At 43.2% G+C, this 20,264-nt stretch overlaps 1 protein-coding gene across 1 annotated transcript in view; it reads right to left on the reverse strand.

The window, feature by feature from the left end:
• tspoap1 (TSPO associated protein 1) overlaps window positions 1-20,264 on the reverse strand; it is a gene marked incomplete at its 5' end in the record, with an annotated part of 77,939 nt that overhangs the window by 1,048 nt on the left and 56,627 nt on the right. Inside the window, 14 exons of the mRNA XM_080041502.1 lie at window positions 1,672-1,794; window positions 2,585-2,656; window positions 2,783-2,928; window positions 3,975-4,022; window positions 5,311-5,379; window positions 6,281-6,449; window positions 6,896-7,041; window positions 8,907-9,006; window positions 10,091-10,882; window positions 11,185-11,340; window positions 13,155-13,535; window positions 15,513-15,974; window positions 17,073-17,224; window positions 17,442-17,468. Of these exons, the coding sequence (XP_079897628.1) occupies window positions 1,672-1,794; window positions 2,585-2,656; window positions 2,783-2,928; window positions 3,975-4,022; window positions 5,311-5,379; window positions 6,281-6,449; window positions 6,896-7,041; window positions 8,907-9,006; window positions 10,091-10,882; window positions 11,185-11,340; window positions 13,155-13,535; window positions 15,513-15,974; window positions 17,073-17,224; window positions 17,442-17,468 (2,843 nt within the window). The remainder of the gene's footprint in view (window positions 1-1,671; window positions 1,795-2,584; window positions 2,657-2,782; window positions 2,929-3,974; window positions 4,023-5,310; window positions 5,380-6,280; window positions 6,450-6,895; window positions 7,042-8,906; window positions 9,007-10,090; window positions 10,883-11,184; window positions 11,341-13,154; window positions 13,536-15,512; window positions 15,975-17,072; window positions 17,225-17,441; window positions 17,469-20,264) is intronic.

The raw sequence follows: 20,264 nt of genomic DNA on the forward strand, positions 1-20,264 counted from the left end.
GGAGATCTCAGTGTTCTTACGATGGGGAGCAGTGTAGAACTACAGTTAAGGTGTAAGGGAAGAGGTCATACCACAGGGAGTGAACACTGAGCTGCTATTGCTCTGTTGTAACACACTTACGATCAAGTCTCAAAGTGTACAGATCGTTTCTGCTTCTGCAAAAAAAAAAGGCCATGCAGGAAACGGAGGGGGGAAAGAAATGTGACAGTGCAGAATTAAAGAAACAGAAGAAGACAAAGCAGCAGCCACACTGGAAACACTTTCAAGAGATTAAATAAACATAGAAGAAAAACAACAATGTGAAAATGAAACGTTATTATGGAGGCCGTGCACAGCTTCGTTAAGCCTCTATCTCACTGGGCTGCGACTGTTTGAGACAAGTTGGAGACTGCATTCGCGAGGGAGTCTCTAAACCAGGGGTGTCAAATTCATTTTCACAAAGGGCCACTCTACGATATGATAATCACACTAGGGGCCAGACTGACATACCTTCTTTTTGATCGAAAAATAAAAAGAACATATCTAAGTAAGTATATAAACTGCGTACAATGGCTAGTTTTCGCTTCAACATTTTCGGGGGACAAATTATAGGTGGGGGGGGGGGGGGTGTATGGGGGTGCTCCCCCCAAAATGTTTGAATGTCAAACACTTAATTTCCAGCATTCTGGTGGATTTTTATCCACCGATCTGTGCCTTTTCGGCATCAATTTATGGTGGAAATGTCTTAATTTTTGTAAAGGAAAAGACAACATTCAGGTTCCTGGTGAAACAATGATAAAGGACTATAATGCAGTAAGGCTCTCAGGCATTCTGGATTGAGCCACAATATTTATTCTCCTGGATTTTTCAAAACTTTCTGCACATTCAAAGCATATCACATATTTTGTTTTTTTAGGAATCATGACGCAGCACCAGTGTTAGCTATTTATGACTTTGAACTTTCAGCAGACATTCCTAGCTGTAAGCCACGTAAGTTTCCTAACAGTTGGGAGCGTATGTGACGTGCAGATATGGCACAGGCTCCATGAAAAATAAATAATAAAGAATTTTTTTTTAATTCTTAATTGATTCAAATCGGCCGAATTGATTCGCGGGCCGGATCAAAACTCAAGGCCAGATGTGGCCCGCGGGCCTTGAGTTTTACACATGTGCTCTAAACTGTCTTGAAATGTACGCGGGGGTTTAAAATGTCCTCGCATGAGTCGCAGAGCCTAACAATCCTGTCGCTTGAATTTTGAACATGTTCAAAAAATGTTTGCCACAAATCTGCTCTCAAAATAGTCTCAGAGTTGTCGCAGGTGTGTCGCACGCGTCGCAAACCCTTATCACTTTAGTCTCTGCGAGTCAGAAAGTGCGAGAAGTGTGAGACAACTTTGTGAGGGTTTGGCAACATATAAAACTAAATTGCGACTGATTTGAGACAAAAATGAGACTGACATTCCGTTTGTGCGTCGCTCGCCAGACGTTCGCGAGACATAAATGCGAAATCCCGGCAAGTTTTGGCCAGGACATTCGCAAACGTGTCGTGAGGAACCAACTCAGTGAGACTGCAAGTGAAAATCATATTTTCTCGCAATTGTGTGTCTCCAACTTGCCGCAAACTGTCGCAGCCCAGTGAGATAGGGGCTTTAGGCGTAGAGCTATGCTAGATAGACAGTGATGTTAAGCCACCTGTGATTCTTTCTTGTGTTCCTGTGCAGGCTGAGGGGCAGAGGCGGGTTCTTCTGGAGCCTCCTCTGGTAAAGCCTGCAGGAAGTTGGAGGGCACCAGGCCTTTGTGTCCATTCAAGTCTCCCTGGAGGAAAACACACAACAGCACACATGAGGCATCGTATACAGTATATCACCAGATTCAACTACATCTTTACATATATTATATACGTATATGACGCTACAGTTTTATATATTTAATCATTTATATTGTATTAAATATTCATTGAAATATATGCTGTGTAGACATTTTATGGAACTTTACATAGTTGTCTCTTTAATTTCTTTCGTTTTTTAATTGTTGTATATCTACACTCACCGGCCACGGTATTAGGTACACCAGTTCAATTTCTTGTTAACACATACAGTATAACTAATCTCAGCCAATCACATGGCAGCAAATCGATGCATTTAGGCATGTAGACCTCGACAGGACAACGTTCAAACTTACTTTAACCCCCTTTCTTCACCATTCTGTTGCTCGGTTTTAACGTCAACAAGTTGTCCTGGCCATGTGATTGGCTGATTAGCCATTTGTTTTTTTACAAGCAATTGAACAGGTGTATCTAATAAAGTGGCCGGTGAGTGCATATATGTATATATTTGTATTACTTGAATTTAATTTAATTTCCCAAGTTAGTACTCGCCTGCTATCAATAAAGTCTTGTGATTTTTAATCCCATTTTATGACGCAAAAACCCCTCTTGGACACATTTGCTCTTCTATGTATGCTATTCATGAGCAGTCTTTTTTTTAGAATAAAACAAGAAGAACTGCAGACTCCACCATCATGTCAAGTACACTTCCAAAAATAATGACTCGTTACTAAAATTCTGACCAAACAAAGCACTCCAAAATGTCCTGTTGAAACTTACGTAGAAGAAGCCATCTTCGTCCATGTCTCCGAGCACGGTGATGATGTCTCCTGCACTGAAGGTCAGCTCAGCCTGAACCAGTCAGAAAAAGACAAAAAAAACACAAGCAGGTAATGAGCAAAAAAACCTACTTTTTCACCTGCTGCACTTTGTCTGAAAATAACATGAGCTGTATGTATGTGCCACGTCTGGTCTGACCTCTATGTCATTGTTAGGCGAGCTCTCCCGTGGATCATAATCAAAGATGGCCACCATCCTGCGAGCTCCAGGGGCCGGGTTCCCCACGGCGGGCACAGCAGCAGCAGAGGCAGAGGCAGAGGCAGAGGCAGCGTTCTGACTGGGATCTGTCAATCAAACACAGAGAGAGTCTGAGAAGCTGATCATTAGAGGAGGAATAGTCTCACCCTCATGCAGCTCACAGTGTCTGCTCGTCTGACACACTCAGCCTCATGCTAGGCTGGGGAGAAAGGCACAGCATGGCACTCAGAACACATAGGAATAAAAAAACAGGTAGCAAACAGGTTTTCATTGAAACATTAATCAGAGAAAAAAACATTTTACATGGGATGAAGCAATAGTGTTAGTCAAAAGAAATATATGATGAGTAAATGATGCCACTTGAACTGTGAAAAGGTAAAAGGTAAAGGAGTTAGGAGATGGGACTGCTTGATAATTGTAAAACGGGCCTTTTAAGGTGAGTTCAAGCACCGGCCAATTTTGAGATTTTTTGTCTGTTTTGCTTCCGTAACATTCTTTCATACTAGTATAGATCAAAGGTCCAAATTGTTCATTTAAGTGTTTATTTGACTGAGCCTTGTCTGATTGTGTCTGTTTATTTCTCCTTTACAACAACCTTTGAAGGGGCTACGAGGAACTTTTAATTATTTCTGATTTCTGAAAGTCAAATTTTCCTCTGATCATAAATAACATGTAACAGCAAACGAGACCATCAATGCAAAGAATGCTGCTTTTACATAGTTTTCTTATGCCTTTGTCATTGGTACTCTCTCCCAGGATCAACAGCTGGCGTAGTAAAAACACTTCCGCTTTTGTCCAAAGGGGGGGGCAGGAATTAACACAAACTGAAAGTTCCTCGGAGCACCACAAAATAATATTTCCTTCAATGAAGCACTTTAAAAAGCTCCAGATTCTTCCGCTCACCCTGCAATGACCAAACAGTCCCATGCGAGTCAACATGAGGATGGATGAAGGTGAGTCCTGCTTTTTTCAGCAGCTAGAATGCAAGTCTTCAAGTTTACAAGCATTAAAAAAGGGCTTTAAAACAAAGAGAGTAACCACATGCTGTCCTCCAGTGGACACAGAGGAGGAGGCCTTTGGAACCATGCAGCAGCAAACAGAGAAGCACAGGGTCAAAGCACTAACTACAAACCTTGCACGGCTGGGTCTACGCTCTCGTCCCAGAGCACTGCAGACTCCACTGGAAGAGGTGTGTGTGTGTGTGTGTGTGTGTGTGTGTGTGTGTGTGTGTGTGTGTGTGTGTGTGTGTGTGTGTGTGTGTGTGGGGGGGGGGGCATAAGCACAAGGACAGAATGATATGTGAATACTCCTGTCTGAAGGTATACTGTTGCACGTCTCAGTCAACACACTGCAGTTCACAAAGCCACAGATGGAGATCAGAGGAAATGGATGATGCTTGGACACGTGAACTTGACGTGATCATGTAATGCATTATGGGACATGGGAGCAGAACACTGGCAAAAAAAGACTTTCTTGTTATCCATCAGTAAGCGACGTGAGGCCACATTCTGCTGCTATGTCACACAATGTGTTACATGAATATCCAATGGAAGCTGACAGGGACTGACTAGCAACTCATTGTATTTGCCTTTAACTTCCCCCCGACAGAATCAAAAATCATAAAAAAAGTAAACGTGGAAAGATGAAGTTAGCCTAAAGAGCCAGCGAGCACAAAGAAAAAAAGTGTAACACTAGGTCTTAAAGCCCCTGTAAACCCGAATGCACAAGCCCCTTCTAACTATGTCATTTGGGGAGTTAGCTGCATGATAGTAAGCATCTGAAAAGAGTTAGACATTGTTTACCATTATAAAAGATATTGTCGTTTAATATTGATAAACCTTGGAGACATTGGGTTTTAGACGAGGCAGGCTATGCTCTGGTTCTTATGACACAAATGTTATTTTGAACCAATCACAGCAGTTCTCTGCCCAAACATTCTATAAAAAAAAGAATTACTTTTGCCATGAAAACAGTTTGATACGGCCACGCCCACACAGTCCTGTCAAACAGTCTCTAGACAGCAGTTCTTTTGACCAAATGTTAGGATATTTATCAACATTTATTTTCAATCAGATTGTTTAGCAAAAGCTTATTGAGACACCCAACTTTGATATCATATCTGGACTGTGCAGGTAAAAACACCAGCATACATTTTAGTGAGGGCTCTACAATTACATTTTTAATGAAAATGTTGCATAGTCAACCTTTAATATTTCAGACCAGGTTTTCAGAGGCTTTAATAATAGAATGTGAAACTACGTAAGAGGGGGCCTGAAATGCTCACAGTATTATTAGTCATATTAGATTATAGATGTTAATGCTAGAAAGCTGTCTGATCTCAGCACTACAGTGGCTGACCTGAAAATCCCTGCTCACTGAGAGAGAGAGGACAACAGCTGAAGTGAAAGAAAAGAGAATCAAACCAGAGAGAATAAAGGAGGGAGGCCACCGTCTGCAGCGTGACACACCTTTCTTGGATCGTCTGGGTTTGGGCGGCGGTACGGGGCGGCGCGGAAGCTGTGCGTGTGTGCTAGAGCCTTAATGGAGTTTTAGAAAAGGAAATCATTTGAAACCAAAAAAAAGGAAAAAAAAAACACAGAGGGTTGCTATTGGTTTGAGAGAAGCACACCAGACAGAGTAAGACACAATGAAAAGCCAGTGAAGAGCAATTCAAAAAAATGACAACCAGTGAGCAGCGCACACAGCAGTGACAACATGTGGAAGTGAAAAGGTTAAAAAACCATCTGCAAACTAGGCTGTGGGTGCAAAGCAGGAAACAGAAGCAAAATGTCAGCCTGACTGCTGCGTGGACTCACTGACACTTTGACTTCAGTTTGTTTTTTAGACACCTGCATGTAAACGTATGGAGATGCTAATGGTTTTCTAAATAGCAACATGCTGAATAAGAACCCATACAGACATAAAAAAGTTACATTTTACGGGGTCCATTTTAGTTTATTGAAATAGAAATCTAGTCTGATCTGATGAGAGCTTTCTTTGTGCGTCCAGCTGAAAAGGTCAGAAGGCCAGAGGAGGATTTGGCTCCTCCTCCTCCTCTCATCTGGGAAACAGCTTTCATTTTCTCTCCAATCCAATGCAGACATAAATATGTCAAGCTGGCTCTTTATGCAGATGGCCCATTTAAGAGACTAACAAAGTCAAATGAACTAAAAAAAATATATTTTTAGCTGTACATGGGTCTAGATTCTTCCATACTTGCGCTGCTATTTTCACAAACCACTTTCAACATGCAAAGCAGTGACATTATGAGTAAAACATTACAATTTACACCTGTGGTAAAGGATGTCCAACACATTGAGCAGCACATGACACATTAAGAACTGACACAAAACACACTGGTTTGTCATATAGTCTCCACTCTACCAGCAGACACTCCTTGAGGTAGCTGCCTTATCACTCTCTGACAGTCTCTCCTACCTATCTTCTCCATGGAGGCGGCTGTGGATAAGAAGCCCTGCTGCAACAGCTGCTGCCTGGTCTCCTCATCCTCCACCTGGATCTCAGACACCATGTTACAGGGCACAAAGCCCAGCCGGCCTCCAGACTCCCCTCTGTAGAACCCATCTGGGTCTTTATCACCGTGAACCTGGGGAAAGGAGTGGAGAAATGGATCTTTATCAGACTCTTTCAGACACACCATATATATAAACAGTATATATATATTAAGTTACAGAAATGTAGCGTAATAACTCATGAACGCAATATTGGGTACATTTAATGTCTCTCTACATTAGTGACGTCCTGCATGCTGTAGCCTTTCTGTTACAGGTGGAGTAGGTGATTCTGGAGAACACAAAAATCCATGTGTTAATACACAGCCTAGGCTCTGTAATTGGGCATGTTGCTAGCTCAGTGGGACCACTGTCTTTACATACTCTTTGTGTAGCCAGTTTACAAAGCCTAGTCTGTGTATTACTACCAGCTTTTTTCTTAGCTATCATTCTCCAGAACTGATGTTTCCACCTTTGACGTGAACTTATTGGGGACGCTTCAAAATAAAAAACATGCGTGATTGTTAAAGTGATTCCATACTTTGATGATCTGTCCTTCAGTGAAGGGCAGCTCCTCCTCAGCAGCATCAGGGTTGGGGGACATGGACACAGGATCATAAGGGAAGAGGGCCACAAAGATGCGGACGTCACCTGTGTCTCCTTTCATCTTGGATGAATCACCACCGCCTGTAGACAAGAACACACACACAGTCACAAAACTTCATTTGGTACCCACACCCAGGAGCATGTGACCCCAGGGAAATCGAATGATCTGTGATCTCAGCTGACTAATGCACACATGTCTTCTCTTTTGTGTAGAGCCCTTATTTATTTTTTATTTATACATGTAAATCCCATCGAGATCGGAGGCTCTTATTCAAGGGAGACCTGTTCCCATTTACACGTTACCTTCTCACATTCTTCACCGATAGCAGGCTAACTATCGCAATAACAGGAGGCAAGGTGGGTGAAGTGTCTTGTCCAAGGACACAACAACCGTGACACAAGTGGCAGGGCGGGAATCCAACCGCCGACCCTTAAATCATTGGCCAACCCGCTCTACCACCTGAGCCACAGTCGCCCCAAACGTAATGCTTATGTAATGACTCCTGCACTACATCAGCTTCCTCTCTACAGTATATTGTAGATTTGATTGAATTTCCTCAAATCATATTTATAAATCTTTATATATATGCTTTCGTTTAAATGTTCCCTTATTTTCCTTTGCTTTGTAACCTTTGTCTTTAGAACATTTTATACAATGTATTCATTCATTATTGTCACTCCCTCCCTTCTATGCTGCACTTTGCACACAAGCCTATGCATAGCTTGCAGGGAAGTTCTGCAAATAGTATAGCCGGCTTGCCCTTCCCCCCTCAACTCACCGACTGAAGCGCTGCTATGTATATAACAGTGTTCGCCCAGCAAAGGCTTGTCCTTAAAAGAGGTAATCAAGCTAAACTCTGCTGATCCTAAGCTACGTGAGCCGTTTGACAAACGTGCACTCCATCATGATCTGAAGCACAGGCAACACAGGATACGGCCTTTGACCCACTCTCTAATCTCAATCAGAGGACACACACACACACACACACACACACACACACACACACACACACACACACACACACACACACACACACACACACACACACACACACACACACACACACACACACACACACACACACACACACACACACACACACACACACACACACACACACACACACACACACACACACACACACACAAGCAAAACAGGAACAAAAGATTATTCAAAAAGGTGCAACATCACCGATCGTTTTTAAAAAAATATGGCTCTGTTAGCATAGCACGCACGCTAAAAAGCATCCTGCAAGTGATGCCTGTGTGACGGCCAGGAACACATTTGAAGAGTGGTAGTGAGACTTTAAGCTGCACCGAAGAGACGTGTTCTCTATCTCATTAGGGAGAATCAGCCCATCTGTGGCAAGAAGTCACGGTCAGACGGCTCGCACACTTTCACATCCTCACTGATAGAACAGATAGGACTACACTTCTCCTTGCCCCCTTCCTCTATCTGTGTGCATGAGTGTGTGTGTGTGTGTGGGGTCAAACATACACCAGAAAGCTCAAGTTTTACTGAGTGAATGTGCAGTGTATGTGTGTGTCGTCAGCACAGCAAGTGAGAGGAAAAAGAGCTCCTACATCGTTTTTCTTTGCTGGCTACTTGAGGTTACTATTTTAATGTCTGTCACTTCCTCTGGTCATGACAAGCCACTTTGAGTTAAGCCGGTTCTCAGCTTAGCTCTCTCTCTCTCTCTCTCTCGTCATCACTGCAGCTCCAGCAGCCCCCTCCCTTCCTACACCAGGTGCTAATCCCCCTGCCATGGTGTGTGAGAGACGTGCCAACAGAACAGCACAGGCGCCTCATCATCACGTCACACCTTTATTTCCACTGCGTATGGTCATTAAGAGAGAGAGAGAGAGAGAGAGAGAAAGAGAGAGAGAGCAAGGAACGGAAAGACGGAAGGAAACAGGAAGAGAAAAAGAGGAAAAGAGTGTCTGACCTTTGAGTTGCCTGGCCTGCAGGCTGGCTGCTTTAGGTCCGGGCTCAGCCTGGACCCCCCACGATGGACCCGCCTCAGCTGGAGGGATCTGACTGGCCTCCTGCTCAACGTACAAGAAAACAAGACAATGAGAAAGTTATCTGATACAGACACACAGACACTCATGGGAATGACAGGCGAAATGTCTGTAGTTTTTGAAATATTTAGTAATCCATGTTGTATCTGAGCTATGGCTAAGCTATGTATTTACTGTTCCATATTTTAGTAGAAGCCTCATTAAATACAAAAGGGGGTATTCAACATTATTCTGTTTCAACATAAACATATGACTTTTTTTGAACTGTGGTGGAGCATACAATGACCAAAGCACATCCACTGTAAGCTGATGTAGGGGCATGGCAGCACTGACGAGTTCTAAAGACGAGAGCGGAGTGGGTTTCCAAGGAGCAGGATCATTTGAGTGGAGCAGGAGTAGTGCAGTCAGAGAGAGGGTTTCACATTCTGCTACATAACATCCTACAAACATAAGAAAATCTGACGCCACTGGCTGGTGATGAACTGGTATCAACATGTCTCACTCTTTGTGACTCAACTACAGTCTTGTTTCAACTTTCAACGCCGGGCAGTTTGGTTTGGTACGGCACACAATTATTTATGTTTCCACTGTCAAAAGTTGGGAAGGGTATCGAAATAAGCCAACAGTGCGGCACCTATTTTTGTCACCCTTTCTTTTGGGTCGACAGAATAATTTCTGGGCAAGATATAACTCTCTGCAAAAGTGAAGAGTCTTGTGTTTAGAGAAAGATTCTGGTGTGGCTCTTTGTTTATTGTGTGGTGTGTTTCCTCATTACATTTATCGGTGGGTTACACTGTGTGCCACTGCTACCAAGTTAGGGTGCTGTCGGCAGTGGAAACGCAAGCCAGACCTAGGGTAACCGTGCAGTACCAAAACCAACTGTACTTTTCAGTGGTACCCTGAATTTGGCTTGAGTTAACAACAGCAACATATGCCACATGTGTTAGGAGCCCTCCCTCTGTCCACTGCAGGGAGGAGGATGGGAAAGGTCTACCTAAAATCCACTGAAGGAAAGGAAGGTTGGATCCACACTGTTACATGGAGGACAAGAGGGAGGGAAGGGGGAGGGATGATACACCCATTGCAGCTGGCCTGCAGCAGCATTTACCGGCAGATCAGCCTTGGTCCCTCTGCGGTGAGGAGGTCTGCAGTGCTGCGTTTGAGCCCCCTCCACCCACCACTCAGCGCTCATCTGCTCCACCACCCCCTCCCCAGGCCTGTAGTCCCCTGGCTGCTCGCTGTCATCGGGGCCGTACTCCACATCGATCTCCCCCCCGGGACCAGCAGGGGACCTCACAGCTTTGGGGACTGGGTGAACTCTGGGGTCTAAAGCTGGGTTGGTCGCTGCCGCGGCGACAGCAATCTGACTCCTGATCATGGCCTCCCTCCTAAGGCGGTCCCCTAGACTTCTGAGCAGCACTCTGTCCTTGCTGTTGGAGCCTGGCTGGGGAGTAGGGCGGGCGTACACTCGCCTGCTGGCTGGACCCTCATATAACCTCATGTCTTCTTCTCCTGGATAACTGCTGGTGTCTGCTGTGTCTGCTGTGTCTGCGTAGCGCACCCTGTGCTGTGTCTTAGACCTGACCTGCGAGGGTCTCTGCCTGAGTAAAGGCTCTTTGGTTAGGGCTCGGGGGTCCATGTTGTAGTGGTGATGGAGAGGGGGCATGTGTTGTGGGAGATGCTGCTGGGCCCGACGGAGGCGTTCTAAGTCTTTAGGGTGGAGGTGGTTGGGCCGAGGCTGACCGCGGTGGTTCAAAGGCTCTTGTAGACGGCTATCTTCTTCTTCTGTGGTCTCAGGAATGCTGAAGAGTTGCTTAGTGTGGCCGCTGATCTGAGGATTGGACCTATGGATACTCTCAAGAACGATCTCATCGCTGTTTGGAGACTTCAGCTTGCGTGACTACAAGGGGCCACCACGCCGATGTACAAGCAAGAACGGGTTGGTGTAGGTGGGATGGGATATCAGTTCAGATTGAGTGAAAATAAGAGAAGTGAAGACAATACAGAGAAGCATCCGGCCAAGCAATGGAGAGAGAAAAGAAAGAGGAAAGAAACACACAAAAACAAATTCTCAATCCAGTATGATCAGAAATATGATGGAAGAAACGTGGCCAGAAAAATGGGAACTTAACTATCAAACAGAAAGATGCATTTTTCATTGAAAAAGCAAAACAAAAATATGCAGAGCGCTCATTCCCTTACCCTGCTAGCTCCACCTCTGTAGCCCCTGGCCTGTGCTTCTCCGAGGGGGTCCGAGTACAGGTCCTCCTCCTCCTCCTCCAGGATGTCCGACAGATCTGAACGGCTGTTGTCTGCGTGGTAGTCACCGGGAGGCTCCGCCAGCCCTCTGCTGTATTTCTGCATCTACATAACATCAACATTCAGAAACATAGGCAAGGCAAGTTTATTTATATAGCACAATTCAGAGACAAGACCATTCAAAGTACTTTACAGGGGCAAGACTCAAATACATAATACACATTAGAAAAGCGAATGAATAGAAATAAAACATTTGAAATACATACTATCCAATGTAAATTCATCTTAAGCTTTCTCCGAAAGAGTCCTTATATTAGTCATGTCATTGAATATTGAGTCAAAATAAATAAATCGGCAAGTTAAACAATAATACGTTGCAGATCATAATGAAAGCTTGAAACAAAGCTGCAGACTTGATTACCTATACAGTGAATGACTAGGCTTTGTGTGACCCTCTGGCCTTTGGTGAGATGCATACAATTTTGACAAAGAGCTCTGCTGCCAGCTCACTCAACACCAATATGATGCATAGCTGGAGGATCCTTAATAGAGGGAGAGTTTGCACAAGTGGCTTCAAATGAAAATAACACTAAAGACAGGACTGAGAATGATGTGGTGAAATCAGGAGTTCACTGGCAATACATTGCAACTATGGACGGATCTTGACGTAGAGTTAACACCATGTCCAATAGTCACATACTCAGCACATATACACATTACGAGGGAGAGAGAAAACAAGATGACATCCTGGATCTCATTATTGTAAGGCTCTACATTTTATCCAATGTGTTTATTTATTTATTATCCGTTTTCCATTGTTGTTTGTGTTGGTTTAATAGATGTATTCTTTTCATTACTAGGATATACAGTTTATGAACCAAGTCAGAATTATGTTCAAAAACCTTACTAGAAAAAACTAATATATGATGCAGGATTAATTGATGTTAAGTTGTTGGTCGAAAAAATATTATGGCCTCTTATCAGTACCATTCACTACTGAACAATTCTGCTTTCAGCATATAGGTCCAGTAGCAGCCTGCATCACACAGAAACAAAGTAAGATGTTTTGGGGGAAGCTGAATGATATAGTTTTCAGACTTTCAAAAGACCTGCATACTCTGTTAATGCTCTTCTCCTTCGAGTATGATAGCGGTGACAAACTAATAATCGTTGATCCACATCTTATTTAATCAATAAACCGCTCTTCAAAGGCATTGTTCAACATTTTGGTTTTTCGGCGTGTTGCCTCACTCTCGGATTAAAAACAAAGCGACAGAAACCTTTCCTTTAACTGTGCGTGCATTTGTGAAGAGGAAATGGCAAAAGTTCTCTCATCGCTAATTAGCTTATCACAAATACTGGAAGTCGGTGGGAAGTATCAGCCTGCCTGTGCTTGTTGGGACTTGTTTATTTAATACATTATGTTGCGCGCCATATTTCTTTGGACTTAATGGTGCTCTTATTGCAAATAAACCTGTCCCAACAAGCACACAGGAGCATTTAGTGATGTTGTTAAGTTTATCTCCTGACTGTCGGCATAGGCAGGCTAATGCTACCCATTAACTACCAGTATCTGAGCTAAGCTAACTAGAGATGAGCGACCTTTGACCATTTCTTATTAAAAAATTCTCCCACGGTTAAATAATTGGTTTCTTTCAGCTTGTCTTGAACCAGAAAGTAAGCCAAAAAGCTAAAAAATTAAAAAAAGTCAAACTATTCCTTTAATTCTCATTAAATGAATCACAGTTTATTGGCAAATTAGACTACACCTCTTCTTACACCAAACATTTTGTCACCCCATAATCCTTCTCCTTTGAGATCAGTTATCAGCATTGAGCACTGATGTTAAATGCTTGTAGTTAAGAGTAAACACTTGATAAATAGTAGGTGGGTGTCAACAGGTAATGGCTGACCTGCTGCATCCTACTGTATGTCGGCTCCTCCTGGTCCTGTCTCAAGAACTCCTCCATGGACACCAAGCGGGAATTCTCTGGTTCCTCCTCTACCTCTGACTCCAGCGGTGAGACAGAGAGGGCCCTGAGGATGTTGGTGTCGTGGGGGTTGAGGAGGCCTGTGATGGGGGCTTTGGGCGGGGAGGGGAGGCGCTCGGGGGTCATGAGCTTGGCACTGGGTTCCTCGATGAAATTCGAGACGTTCGGGAAAGAAGGGATGGTGTCGGGGCTGCTTCGGTCTCTGAGCTGCTCCAACACTGCTGCCACCGTGGCCACTGCCGGTGACGGTGCTGCTCCTATAGACGGTTCATAGGCTGAGGTGGAGGGTAAGGTCACAGCAACCTGAGGACCAGAACATTTTTTCATTACAACATTATTTGAGTAACTTAAAAAACACACTTTTTCATGTTTTCTTTATTAATATGGGTCCCCGCCGGTGTGTCTATACAAAAAAACAACCCTCATTCTTTTTTTCCACAGCCAACTTTCTGAAAACCTGTGTTCAAAAACCCCAGTCAGATTTCTCTACCCTTATGATGTCATGAAGGGAGAAGCCACGGCCCCTCATTACCAACCCCAACTTAGTACTACCTCCATCTAAAATTAAGTACACATCCAGATACCCCTGAATCTAATTGGCAGCTAGATTCAAACCAGCCGTTAGATTCAGGGCCAATCAGAACAGACCGGTCTTTTTGGAAGCGGGGTGATGATTCTGGAGAACGCTTGATGTCAAAATTACTTTAAATATCTCCTCGCGATCCATACTGTGTGTGCGCGCTGAACACAAAGCTGGTGTTATTACACAACCTAGGCTCTGTAAACGAGTATGTAAACAAAAGGGAATGTAAACAAAGGGGCCTTACGTAGCATAGGCTATAGCATAGGCTATAGCATAGGCTGTGTATTAACAATGGATTTGTACTGGTTTCTCAACAAAGGGGGCCACCATAGTTGGCAACATGCCCGTTTACAGAGCCTAGGTTGTGTATTAACACTGAATTTCTTTCAGCGCACACACAGTACAGACAGGTTGTTGATCTTGAGGAGATATTCACTGATTTTGACAAAAAGGGATTTTGACAAAAAGCATTTTCCAGAACCTTTAACCCATTGATGCCAGCTGCTGCGCGACGCAACATTGTATCTCCTGCCGGCAGCTGTGCATTGTTGCTTTATCTAATTTTCATGGCGCACGCAGCTTATAATGCACCGTCATTGGTTCAAATACACACATACACAGAGGTGGGTTTTGTTGATTTTTTAAGACCATGTGACCAGTGACCACCCAAATGTTGTGTGGTTTGCCTAAAATCACGACAATCAAAACAATAAAAAATAAAAAAATAAAAAAAAAATAATAAAGTGTATTACAGAACAGTTAGTGGCGTTCGGAGCGCAGAATCTAGGTCTACTATAGGCTACTGACGAAAATCTCACAAAACACATTGCATCTATTTATTAACAATATTTAAGAATTTAGGCAATATTTTGCTGCTCCAACTCAAATTCAGCCCACCCAGGCGATAATTAAGTTCCAGTTTTGTTTTCATCTCCGTGGTATACAGCTGTTTGGACCAGCTGATTGGCTCCCGACAGCAGGAGTCATTCTGCGTTCCAGTTGTACTGGGAAGTTGGATTTATGGTTCCAGTGATAACTGAACTAAATTATAAAATAATGTTATCTCCTCCTTCCTCTATCCGTCTATCTTTATCCCTCCACTGCACACTCAGTCACTACTATCCATGCTTAAAGGAAGCAGGATTATAACATAATTTAGCACATTTTTTAAAAATATTTTATATTATTTTTTTTATTATTTTCTCCCCTATCTAATTTTGACGATTTTTAGGAAAATGTGTTGGTTTGTAAGCGCTAAGGGAGCATGTTTAAATAAAACCTGTGAACCTTACCTTTTAAATGTATTTTTTTCATGTTTCTACAGTATGTGCTACACAGGCTTAGATATTAAGGTTTTGGTAAACGTTGACAATTCGTCCTATTTTTTCAGAAAACCCTCAGTCATTAAGGACATGCATCCTAGATTGCCATAGTCATCAATGGGTTAAAGAGACAGGCTCTAAAACTGAGCATTTCAGACAGAGGCTGGAAAGAGCAATGATATTGTCAGGAATCAAAAGGGTTTGTTGGACACAACACCATGAAAACAGCTTCTATTGAAACCCAAAATACAATTTTGAACCTGAAAATAATAATAGTATGTGACCCTTTAATGTGACCCCACCCCCCCACTGTGTGGAGTAAGTGAGTTAGCTGTAGTCTAAAGCCTCGGAGATGGATAGCAGAGTTTGGATTACCACTGGAGTGATGGTGGAGGTTTCTTGTATTGTGGCCTCACACGCAGCAAAGGCAGCAGCAGAAGAAGGGTTGGCCCACGCTCTGGCATATGAGGCAGATGAGAGCAGGTCTTGTGAGTGGAGAGCATGATGAGGAGGGTTGGCAGCAGCCTCCACTGTGAGGCCAGTGATGTGATGGGTATCTGATGGCAGCATGGAGACTTTGGCAGCAGAGTTCCCGTAGGACTGAGGTGAGGACAGGCTAGTGGAGGGGGCCGAGGGGCAGGGCAGGGATGGCACAGTGATGGCTGGACCGGCCATGATGGCAGGCAGCTTGGAGGGCACGTGGACTGACAGAGAGTCACAGGACTCCCCGTGGGCGGACATGGTGCGCACAGTGAGCTCCTGAGCTGCCTGCAGGGAATGGATCTGAGAGGGGCCCAGCAGGGCGCTGCCGGCAGTGGGGGAAGACACTTCCAGCACCTTGGATAGGAGAACAACAGCAGTATTACAATTAAAATAAATGCTCACACCACATTGACTTTATAAAACTGTACAGTATGGGCCGTATTACAGAAACTCCCTAACTCATGGTTAAGTTTGGTAATCATAGTAATTACAGTTAGGACCTGATTTATGAAATCAAACATTACAGATTAACAGTTCCTAAATCGATGTAAGTAAGAAAAAAGTGTGTGCATAGGCCGTAAAAGTGTATTACGGCCTATGCACACATCCTGCGTCTACCTCTGGAGCGCGTCGCCTTACCTTACTGCTGCGTCTCTCGGACTTTTCTCGGACACACATGGAACGTCTCAGCAGCTGCTGCTACTGCAGCGCTGCTTCTAAAAGCCCTATCTTTCTACATAGAGTTTTCATAGATAATTCCCATTAAAAACTAAGTTCTTTCGTGTCATTTATGATGCATATGATTCATATTGAGTCTAATATTGAGTCTGGACAGTAATCCGTGCGCCCCATTTTTGCCACATTTTCGCTTGTTGGAAGTCTTATTTTGAAAGGGACACACCAGGAAATGGTGAAACTACAGCGAAAGCTGCCAGTATGAAGTCAATATGACTCTCAGCAGAGTATTTCTCTATCAGTTAAAGCAGAGAGACCCGAGAGAGACGCGCGGCTCTCAGAAAAAAATAGGCGAGCCTCCTGAGGTAAAGGGGAGCGTCGCTGCAGACGTGCCTCCGACGCGCATCAGCAGTGCGTCTGAGGTTGGATGTGTGCCCGCTCTAGGTTGATTACACGGTCAGTGACAAAAAGTCAGACGCAGACGCGAGGTAGACGCGCAGTAGAGGTAGGATGTGTGTGGAGGCCGTAAGTCTCCTAAATTTAGGATAACAATCTGGCCATTGTTTCAAAAGTTGAAAAAACGCTGTTGGATTGAGCAGTTAGCTTTTCTTACCAGACATACCGGTAAGATAGGAGTTGGTAGGATAAGGTTCCTAAAGTGAGTTAGGATTTGCTTCTGTCATATGAAATCTGAACGAAGCCTATCTTAGACTATCCTATCTCAAGTCTTAAGGTCTTAAGCTTTCTGTAATACACTCCAGGCAACACATGTCTTGCCTTCTTCTTGTCAGCGTATATGGTGTATCCAGTGACACGGACTCCGTTGGAGGTCCCAGCAGCATCTATAGTGACCGGCAGCCAGCTGATGAGAGCGATGCCCGGGGAGGGGCCATGCTCCAGCTGGACATCCAGAGGAGCATCAGGGGGCCCTGGAGGGATTGGAAGCATCATACCACAGCCAATGGCCCAGCAAAAGATACAGACATATTAATATCAATTTAGGACAAAGTCATTCAATAAAATTGAAAAAATACAGTACTTGGAATAAGACTTAGGTTATCTCAATGGGCATGTGATTCTACCAAGGAAAACAATATCATCTATTAATCTATAAAAGGGACATGATGAAATTCAGAAACCATATACCTGAGCTCCCAGACTGTGGGCATGGAACTTAAGCAAATTTGAATAATCATTTAGAGAGATACAACTGAAAATCGGATTTGACACTCATCACAAACGCAAATGCATCTTTACAGTCCTAGGTGTTATTCATGAAAGACAAAATGTTGTTGACTCGCTGGAGCAGAATGCTAATATACAGTCATATGAAAAAGTTTGGGAACCCCTCTCAGCCGGCATTATAATTGACTCTGCTTTCACAAAAAAAAGATAAAAGTGGTATGTCTTTAATTTACCAGGAACAGCTAAGTACTGGGATGTTTTCCAAACAAAGATTTTTTGAAAAGCAGTATTTGGTTGTATGAAATAAAATAAAATGTGAAAAACTGGCTGTGCAAAAATATGGGTACCCTTGTGGTTTTGTTGATTTTAATGCCTCTAACAGCATGTAAAACTGATGAATTTAAACACAAAGTTGGTTGGATTATGTTGTTAAGCCTTGAACCTCATAGAAATGTCTGTTTAATCATGAGAAAATTTATTTTAGGTGCCTAAATGCAAGTTGCACTTCTCTTTGACTCTCTGCTGAAGTGAGACAGAATGGGATCATCAAAACAGCTCCCAAAAGATCTGAAAAACAAAGATTGTTCATTGTCATGGTTTAGGGGAAGGCTACAAGAAGCTTTCCCAAAGGTTTCAATTGTCAATTTCGACTGTAGGGAACGTTGTCAGGAAATGGAAGGACACAGGCACAGTGGCAGTTAAACCCAGGCATGGCAGACCAAGAAAAAAACAGGAGTGGCATAGGTGGAGGATTGTGAGAATGGTTGCACACAACCCACAGATCACCTCCAAAGACCTGCAAGAACATCTGGCTGCAGATTGTGTATCTGTACATCGTTCAACAATTCAGCGCAATTTGCACCAAAACATCTGCTTTTTATAAAGACCAAATAACTTAATTTTTGTCTCATCAGTCCAAAGAATTTTCTTCCAATATGAATCTGGCTTGTCTAAATGAGCTTTTGCATACTCCATGCAACTGTATCTGTGGCGTTGGCGCAGAAAGGGCTTCCTTCTCATCACCCGGCCATACAGATGTTTTGGTGCAAATTGCACTGATTTGTTGAACCATGTACAGATACACAATCTGCAGCCAGATGTTCTTGCAGGTCTTTGGAGGTGATCTTTGGGTTGTGTGCAACCATTCTCACAATCCGCCGCATATGCCGCTCTTGTACTTTTCTTGGTCTGCTAGACCTGGGTTTAACTGCAACTGTGCCTGTGTCCTTCCATTCCCTGACAACGTTCCTTACAGTAGAAATTGACAATTGAAACCTTTGGGAAAGCTTCTTGTAGCCTTCCCCTAAACCATGATAATGAATAATCTTTGTTTTTAAGATCTTTTGGGAGCAGTTTTGATGATCCCATTCTGTCTCACTTCAGCAGAGAGTCAAAGAGAAGTACAACTTGCATTTAGGCACCTAAAATACATTTTCTCATGATTAAACAGACATTTCTATGAGGTTCAAGGCTTAACAACATAATCCAACCAACTTTGTGTTTAAATTCATCAGTTTTACATGCTGTTACAGGCATTAAAATCAACAAAACCACAAGGGTACCCATATTTTTGCACAGCCAGTTTTTCACATTTTATTTTATTTCATACAACCAAATACTGCTTTTCAAAAAATCTTTGTTTGGAAAACATCCCAGTACTTAGCTGTTCCTGGTAAATTAAAGACATAGGGGAGAACGGGGTAATTTGTCACATGGGTTGGATGTCACATTCGTTATATCTCGCCACCAGAGCGCGCTAGCTCTGAAATGTTGATATAAAAAAGGTCCAGAATTGGGATCAGAGGTCACATACATAGACTTCCTTGGAGTTCGACTGCTGCATTTCAGGTGAGAGGATGTTTTGTGTTTTTCATGTCAAATTCCAAATATTTTGCTTCTCAGTATTTTTCTTCTAGGCTTTTACACAATGGGTTTATAACAAAACACTTGTTACCCTCAGAAAGTGTGAAGGGTAAACTATAGTTTAGATTGTGGTTAGCAAGCTAATTAGTTGTCAGATGGTTGTTGGCCTTGATGCTAGCAAGAAATTCAAGTTGGGGTTGGTCGTCAAATTTTTTGGGGGGTTGGTTGTCACATGTTATCTCAAGGCTGCAGCCAGAAAAGGAACCCAATAACGAAAGAAATTGTCAAGCTGTATCCTCACTGACACCCCAGAGAAGGAAATAATAGAGCAGGAAAAGGCAGCTAGCAAGCAAAAGAAAAAAGGGCAACAAAATCAAAACAACCCAGTGCATCCCAAACTAGACCAGCTGCCAAGGCTACAGAACGTTATGTAGGCCTATTTGTCAACTTGACAATGCAATTAAACATTCAAATTTGGTCCTGCCTCCTTGCCTTCTTTTTAAGATTTTTCCCATTAAGATAACATTGTGACAAACAACCCCATAGTGTGTGACAACCGACCCCTTGATGGGGTTGGTTGTCACAATGTGTCAGAGTGTCTTTGATGGTAAATTACTTCTTCATTACAATAAGTTGGAAAAAAAGAGAGACACACATTTCTAGCCAACACCTTAAGCTTCAATTTAATGTAGGAATGGCTATTGACAGATGTTTTGGTGATGAGCAATTCTCACTAGAGTAAAAAGTGTGCCTACTTACCCCGTTCTCCCCTACCACTTTTATATTTTTTTTGTGAAAGCAGAGTCAATTATAATGCCGGCTGAGAGGGGTTCCCAAACTTTTTCATATGATTGTACATCCCTAAACTGAAATCAAATGTTGTTCAGGGTTTAAAAACTCGGGTAGAGTAGGCAGGAAATA

The sequence above is a fragment of the Ammodytes marinus genome, assembly GCF_949987685.1.
Source record: "Ammodytes marinus genome assembly, chromosome: 14".
In the NCBI taxonomy this organism is placed as follows: domain Eukaryota; kingdom Metazoa; phylum Chordata; class Actinopteri; order Uranoscopiformes; family Ammodytidae; genus Ammodytes; species Ammodytes marinus.